The sequence below is a fragment of the Cicer arietinum genome, chromosome 4, assembly GCF_000331145.2.
Source record: "Cicer arietinum cultivar CDC Frontier isolate Library 1 chromosome 4, Cicar.CDCFrontier_v2.0, whole genome shotgun sequence".
Lineage (NCBI taxonomy): Eukaryota > Viridiplantae > Streptophyta > Magnoliopsida > Fabales > Fabaceae > Cicer > Cicer arietinum.
The window spans coordinates 17,218,966-17,227,699 of NC_021163.2; the positions used below are offsets into that span (position 1 = coordinate 17,218,966).

General features: G+C 33.5%; 1 protein-coding gene across 2 annotated transcripts; it reads right to left on the reverse strand.

Moving 5' to 3' along the window:
- Positions 1-386: 386 nt before the first annotated feature.
- Positions 387-8,734, reverse strand: LOC101509291 (serine/threonine-protein kinase STY46). 2 transcript variants are annotated; one of them, XM_004497159.4, is made up of 16 exons: positions 8,445-8,734; positions 7,904-8,018; positions 6,497-6,597; positions 6,177-6,296; positions 5,689-5,743; positions 5,316-5,426; positions 4,923-4,973; positions 4,655-4,827; positions 4,437-4,544; positions 3,698-3,771; positions 3,409-3,584; positions 3,124-3,219; positions 2,024-2,104; positions 1,890-1,943; positions 1,605-1,739; positions 387-769 (listed from the first exon to the last, which is right to left on the reverse strand). In XM_004497159.4, exons 1-16 carry the CDS (start codon positions 8,660-8,662, stop codon positions 692-694), a joined length of 1,746 nt encoding a protein of 581 aa, XP_004497216.1. In that variant the 5' UTR covers positions 8,663-8,734; the 3' UTR covers positions 387-691. The 2 variants fall into 2 exon arrangements, with proteins under 2 accessions (XP_004497216.1, XP_004497215.1); XM_004497158.4 differs by having other exon boundaries at positions 4,655-4,833.

An 8,734-nucleotide genomic window follows, 5' to 3' on the forward strand; every position in this document is an offset into this window, starting at 1 on the left:
ATGTTTTTTGAATAAAATAAATATGATAAATTTTTCAAAAGAATAAATTTCAATTAACAAACTATTGTGCCTAAGTTTCCTCTCTCTTAAACCCATTGAAATAATGGATTTGAACCTTAAAAACTTTATTTCAATAAGAAGTCTAATATTATGAGCTTAGTATGAGATTTTTGAAAAGAAACTTGAGACTTTGGAATTTTATTGACAACTCTAGTCCTCACTCGATAACTCAAAAGCAGAATAATACAAACCCACATGTTCTACGTCTTTTTTTCATAAATAGAGCATTCTTTATTCAATAACTCAAAATTAGATGTCGTTAGACTACTCATTCACTTCTACTTGTCATTTACCCAACTCCCTATGAAATACAATATAACTAAAAATAGTGTTAGGAAAAGTCTAATATATCTTATTTGATGAAAAGGCGCATATTTGATTTTACACTGTTCATGATTCCATGACCTCTCTCTTACATACATAAATAAATGCCATCATAAAACTAAGGAATGTGTAATTGAATGTGTAATTGGACATTCTCAAAATCCTTAAATCGTGAGAAATCTAATATAAAAACAATAATCAGACAATGTGAAAAAAAAACTGTACATGTCAACGTAAAAAAAAGTGAAATGGCCACTATGGTTGATCCTAGCTATGACAAAGTTGTGGACATGATCAATTCAATTAACTAGTGATGACCTCGTCTGAGGACCGACAGAAATCCTCCCGATTTATCCCTGCGCCGCTCTTCTCCTTCATCTCCAACCTGTTCGACATACATACAAAGTTTTACCCATGTTATGGTCAAGTATGCAATATTACATCTATCACATAACAAACTACACCGGCACTTGATTCAAGTTTTATTTTTCGCCAAATGCAGCCTTTAAACCTCAATTCCTTTCCATGTTCCTCTTTTATGTGAATAAAGGAAATACATAAATGGGATGCAGCCTTAGTGCTATAAGGTGTGTGTCACACAACCCGCTGACTTTATGTTACAAAATTAGCATACTTAGGCATTCAATAATCTTCTATAGAATATAAGCTCAACCAATTCAATCATTGAAGTAAAAGTAGTCATCAAAATAGATCAAGTCGACAAACTTTCATACAATTCCATTTCGATTTGATACTTCATGACATCAATTTATTTTGATATTAATGTGATATTTAAATTATAAGAAAATATCAAACGGTTAAACTATTTACTTATGGATGTCTAAATAGTCTGAAATTTTGTACAAAATGATAATGAAGATAATATACTATGATTCAATGGTTCATTTGGCTAAATTCATATTCTACAAAGAGCTGCTATATGTGTAAGAATACTAAATTTAACATCTAAAGTCAGTTATCATGTTTCGTGTGCGGACACGCATGTATGGGCAAAGTATATTGTATGTATATACAAGACGTATTTAACTAGTAACTAATACTATCCAATTATATATGGATAACTGAGATTATTTTATTTTTAATCTAATTTTGATTGTCTAGTTATGTTGTATGGGGTGAACCTCTCATGTGAGAGTTACTCTCACATGACAAGCTCCCTATATGCATATAAGATAAAACATAAAGTGGCCTTGTTATACCTCCTTCGCTAACTGCTGCAGGATTTCAATTATTTCAGAGAAATCAGGTCTTAATGTTGGATCTTGCTGCCAAGACCTCTCAAGAAGTTGAACAAACTTTAGATGAGTGCTCTTGGGGATGGTAGGCCGTAAACCCTGAAATCCATTTGAAGTTATAGTAACATATAGATAATCATTTCATAACACGCGTCTTTCCAGTCTACCACGCATGCCACTTTCCCCAATGTTTTCAGAAGCAAGGAGACATTAAAAGAATTATTCTACAAACCAAATTAAAAGAATTACCTTTTGAACCACTCCTATAGCTGCCTGTAGAGGGGTCAAATATTCGTATGGAAGCTGACAACAAAAACACAGAATTTAATCAAATAGGAAAATTAATATTGGAATAGTTGTGTGATAATACAAATAAGTTATACCTTTCCGGTGAGCAACTCCCATAAAACAACTCCGAAACTAAATACATCAGCCTTGTGATCATATGGCTTGTGTTCTATAACCTTCAATGCAGAGGAATCATGGTAAGAAAATATGACAAGACGAGTTATATCTCTCATCTACCTTTGCCACTAGAAAATTTTTAAAGAGAAGAAAATCCAATAAAAAACATATTTAGCTGGCACATTCAGGGCATTAAATTTGTCAAATCTTCCAGTCTTCCCGTGAAACTATCAATGAACATTTCAACTTATCACACTACAGCTACAAAATATTAAAAGAGTTAATTAATACTAAAATTTTACCCTATATTTAAGTTTTGCACATTTTTTTTACCATTAATTTGAGCACTATCGTTATTCTATAATATAATCTTGCAGTAGTCCTTTTCTCCACATCATATGCAGAAATACAATTTAATCTCACAACACACTAGATATTGATAGTTAGTTGTGTGCGATTGAGTTGAACGAGAAAAGATAACAATGAAAGTCAAAATTGAACACTTCAGAACAGTGTTCTCTATACACTAGGATAAGATGATTGGCAGTATATTTTGCTACAGTCAATATGAAAACATGCCTGGACCATAAGTGGCTGATGATTAATGTCAACAACTTCATTTGTTATATATATATATATATTTCTAAATCAGCTGGACTCTATAAAAAAATCATCAGACTAATATAAACATAAACACTTAACATTTATTGAGAATGAAACTGATAGAAACCAGTACCAAACATAGAGATTTAAAGGAAATAAACAGCTTTTATTGATAATAGAATAAGATTATACAATGGGTTCCCAAGAAATTCGAGAGTTTCGGATCTCTCTCTTTCAAGAATTCGAGAGCTTGGCCTCTCCTAATCAATATCCAATCCCCAAATAATTACCTACTGTCTTTTCTATCAGTTTTCCTATTTATAAAATTTATACAATAACTGCCTATAAACACAACAACAACAACAAGAGGTCAAACAGAAACAACCAATCCTCAAAAGACAACAGGTCTTGAAAAGCCCAGCAAGATCATGTTACGTATTTGAACAACCTAATAATAATACAATGATAAGATTACCTCAGGAGCCATCCAACGATATGTCCCGGTTTCTGCTGTCATAACTCCAGATTGAGATTTCACTCTAGCAACCCCAAAATCGGCAACCTTTACAGCCTGTGATGGAACACATAGAACTTTCACTTCCATATACCTGATTTATGCTATTCATTGCGTTTATATCCATACATATGGTATGTTGTATCTGTGGGTGTGCGCTGCACTTGGGCACGTGTGTGTGTGTGTGAGAGAGAGATCAAATCAAGCATTGGATAATACTATATATGAAGATTTGAGAAAACATACACCATTTTCATCCATCAAAAGATTAGCAGCCTTCAAGTCTCGGTGGATTATGTTATGTTGGTGCAAGTAGTTCATTCCTTTAGAAATATCAATTGCAACTTTGAGCAGGGTAGGAAATTTAAAAAACCCTTTCTGCTTATGTAGGTAGTCATACACACTTCCACCAGACATAAACTCTGATATTTTAGAAGAAACAAAAGAACCATTACAATGAGGTCGACAATTGCTAAATATTTAAGACCACATCTATTAAATTATTATACTTCAGAATGCATTCACCAGATTTCACCTGTAACTATGCATAGGCGTGGGGGTTTGGTACATGCTCCTATGAACTGCACAACATTCTTATGTCGAACCTTTCTGCAAGTTCCATCAGCAAGTTTTTATACGCATACTATTTTTTTAAATGAAATCACAAAACAAAAATCAATTTGAATTATGCACAATATTCCATCGTAAAAAAACAAAAAATCAGCGAATAAGCCAGCTACATTAAAAGTTTGGCATATGATGCAACGTGTCTTTTACCAAAATGAATAAGCCAGTTAGATCAGAATGTAATTGTTAAGTGCTCTTATAAACTGATTGGTGCAAAATGTCTTTTATAAAAATTAATTTTCAGAACTTTCATATTGAAGATATATGTAAATCTATTATAATATTTTTCAAGCAAAATTCACTTTTCTTATTAATATTGACTTGAAATGTTTTTTACCAGATGTTATGAGAGCAAAATTAGAAACGAACTAATCCTGCTAAAATAGGTGAGATCTGCTATGAATTTCAACTTCATATTTAAAGGAGAATGTTTAGTTACAATACAACCCCCACAATGGAAAGAAAAATAGAATTATGGCATATGCAACTATTTGAACGACTCTAAAAATATTATATGTTCTTGCAGCTCATCCACCTTGGCCCTACTAGAAATGAGTTGTGCCATCTTTTTTTCAGATAGTTTTGCCATCTCGTTAAAAAAGTGGATAGACAATAGATGGTAAAAGTTGAGAAAATTTATTACAAACCTCATGATGTAAACTTCCTGAGCAAACTCTCTCTGCATTTCTGAAGTTACATGCTCAGCCTTGAGAAATTTGATGGCCACTTCTTGGCTACAATATATACCTTTAAATCTGATTTAATTTAGAGAACTGGTCAATTAAAATTGAAATAATATCTGTGCTTGCGGAGAATGTCTGTGGGACCAACACAAATGCAAATTTCTACACATTTATGTACTTACAGTTCACCATATGACCCAGATGCAATTTGAGTTCCATATTTCAAATGCTTGGGATCTATTTCCCAAACATCTGTCCCATCATTTGGAATCGCCAAATGATCCAGTTCACTTTTCATCTTTGATTGATCATGCTCGTCAACAGATGATGATATTGATTGCTGACTGGACCTCACCTGTCTCTGAAATTGGTCAATATCAATTTAATTACAGAACTTTTGTCAAATTGACTTAGCAGTCATTTAGTAACAGACCACAGGGCCTGATTTACCTCAATCTTCAGTACTTCTTTCTCCAAAGCTGTTTTTAGCTTCTCTGTTTCCTGTTTTAATACCAAATCATCAAACAGAGCTCCGTAAGCTAAACCATTTCAAAATACTTGGACAAATTAAGAGAGCGAAACTGAGGGCAGATAGTGACATAACAAAGAATTATAGAATGCAATAAAAGGAGATTCGAGCGAGTATGGTTGATAAGCCGGTGCTTTTGAACTGAAATATGGTAGCTGTGATATGATTTAGATGGATATGAATTCCACAATCATATTTTTCAAAATAAATATAAGGATCAATGAAATTAAATTTTGAAATAAATTGCTCATTTTTATTCCATAATGCATCCATCCCAACAAACTGGTAAGAATAAGAAAAATATATCAACATACCTCATTGGGCCATCCATCAACAACAAACACATCTAACGAGTAACCGTCAGTTGTGGAAAAGGCATGTGCCTCTTGGATGTTCAGTCCAACCTCAGCAAGCAAAGCAGTTAACTGTAGAAGCAACCACACCTTTAAGAAACTCTCATTTATCACACGGGGTTCAAAGTTAGTCCTAATTAAGTTTATATAAGTAGGGTGATCGTGTGTACTGTGTAGGTTAGTTTTGAATGCCTGTTCCAGCTGAGCCAAATGTTGTCTCAACCATCAATCACGCGTTTCAATAACATTTGAACTGAAAGTGATGCCACTCCAAATTTTGGGAATAAGATAGTTCTAATGTACATAATAATTGATAAGAAAAACTATCAGATACCTGGCTGAGAAGCTTTGGCTTGTCATCAGTTGAGAAGGTGATTTCATGCATGGGCCTACATCATTTTCAGTGACAGATGTTTGATTTTCTTTTTTTATTAAAAAAAGCATCCAAAATTTAATTGGAACATCAGAGTAAAAACATCATACATTATTTGAGTTATAACATCTCCACCATAATACAAGTTTAGATAGGTATATCTTGGGTATATAAGTTCTTAGTTTTGTATTATAAATGATTGGCCAAAGATCTTTGCTTGCAACAAATAATACTTATCAGCATCTCAACCTCAAGAATGCCAAAGAGATATTAATATAATTGAAAAGCAGATATATATGGAAAGTAATAGTGTTGTAGAAGAACTGAGTTAAATTTTCAGATCCACCCCCACATGAAAAGAAGAGGAAAAGTAATCTAATATTTTAGGTCATTCTTTAAAAATATTTTCCAAGTCTAGGCCTAAAAATAGCTTGCAGCAGAAATTTCACCGTGAATACAGAACACTGGCATGTACAGAACATTCCTCCTCTAAGTCTTCAGAATCATTTGCTTCAAGAGCCAGTGCTTCAAGATTAGGAGAAGAACCAAAAGCAGGAGGTGGATGTATACTACAAACAAATAAAAAAGAGGGGGAAACAATCAGAATTGCATATTACACCCATCAAGGGTAATTATCTAGAAAAACGATTCAAAAACTAGAATAACTGGTGGTGCTGTACACAAAGCCGTTACTTGAGCTTTATGATAAGAGAACCCAAATTGTTTACTAAATTTTATGAAATTGGGTTAACAAGTGAGAAAATGATACCCCTGTCTGCTTGAGTACTTTGAAGAGCTTTGATCAGAATCAACCCCAGAAGCATATGATTGGAAAGAATCAGCTGAGTTTCCATCAGATGAGGGATGAACCTGCACAAAGATTTCAATGACAAAATGAGATTGTCCACATGGAATGAGGTAAATGATAGGAATTGTACCACTCAAGATATGAAAAATGAGAAGAAAATTATCTGGCTACTTAACAAGAGAAAATTCAACTAGACAAATGCAACTTGATAAATATTTGCAGACTGAAAGACTTGCTGATGGTCCATAAAAAAAAGAGACCTGTACAGATTTTCCTGAACTACAAAGCTAGTATACTTGAAGTTCTATATTTCTTAGGTCAAAAAGGCAATGAAAAATTCAAGGCATGCTGATTAGAGTACTCCAGCATCATAGACCATACTACCATAAATGTAAATTGTGTCATGACAACAAACCCAAACCAAGACCTGTATGTCTAAACTAAAAGCAATGTTATTTCGGTTTCAAACAAGCATTTAAAATTTGACTTTGAATTTCTTAATATAAGTAACCATCACTACTTTTGTTTTTCGCCCCGGCTTACACATTCTTACCAGTATCCCTAATCAATTTAACTTCGAATAACATATGAATCAGAAACAAAATTGGAGTATGGTATGCTTGTAGTATGTCAAGATAGTGAATTGTGTCAAGTATATTGCTTTAGTGACTGTGTATGAACTATGAAGTTGTATATCAGCTGCATGTGACAGAAAACATCTCACTCGTTACTTAGAGAGTCTAGGCAGGAAAAAAAATTGTTGTTCAAAAGGGTGTGCAACAACACCATTAAACTCCACATGCTCGATCTTAGTCAATTTGTTAAAGCACAGGGATAACAGGGAATCCCTGATTTGAACATATACATTTTAAATGGTTACGAACCTATGATGCATAGGTATTGGTACAGTACTGGTACGATTACGAAATATAGTATTTACAAAAATATGAAGATACGAGTACGTCAATAAAAAACATGATTTTTTATTTATGTATATAATTTAACTAAGATAGCTAAATTGTTCAATTCATAATACAAAATCACAATAAAAATTTAAAAAATCGCAAATTGCGTTCGGTTACACCAATAAATAAACTCAAATACATAGATAATACTATATTAATATAAAAAAAAAAACATCAATTTCACTCGCAATAGAATATCAAGGAAAAACAGATTACCCAAAAGCACCCATTATGGGTACTTTACCATTTTAGAAGTTGCTTCTTAGTTATGAACGACTTATGAATGATGATAATTGTTCAGTCAACAGAACAATGCCGCACCACAGGAAAGCACTAAGAAATGAAAACAGCAAGGATTTGAATAAATAGCATGAAGAACACAATACTGCAAGTGTAAAGTCACCTGAACTAAGCGAACTTCAAATGAAGGCCTATTAGCAGGATCATGTGCTAAATGTAGTAATCTCTTGTGCATAAGAACATCTTCCGCCCTTTCTACGTTCACATCTAGCGCATATCTGCATTTCATAATTCCATCAAATCTCTCTCCAAAACCCAAATTCAAAAATATTTTTAAAAGAAACATAAAAAGATGAAAATAAAACTCAAATACCTAATCAACCATACTATTACTAAACCAACTAAACGAAATCACAAAAATCATTGAACCGAATTATCAAAATCTAATGTCTTGCATGCACGCCATTTCAACGAATAAATAAAAAACGGTAGAAAAAAAAATCACTGTTAATTCTGCTTCATACATAAATTAACGGTTAAAACGAAATGAATCCACTGCCAAAACCTAATATAAACATAATATTAAAAGTAAAATAAAAAGACATTCACATAAAAAGATGAAAAACACGCGAACGAGAGAGAAGAATGAAGATAGCGTGTATATGTGGGAGAAGATAAGAGAAGGGAAAATGCGAGGAAAGAACCGTGAAGGAAGACGGTTGAAGTGAGCCCAAAGTTGATCGTTGAAGCCAGGTTGCATAGCTTCTTCATTGCCGGAATCTTTCAGACGACGGAGAATCTCATTGTACACTTCCAGTTTCTGCCGCTGTTGCCGAGTTTGCACCGGAGTTAATGATGTAGTCGTGCGGTGCTGTACTCCGCTGCCGCAGCTGTCGTTGTCTTCCATCGCCACCGTCACCATCGAAGCACGATGTAATGCGATGCGTTTCACGTGAAAATAACAAAAGTTACGCTTTTATTGTGATGGAGAGAA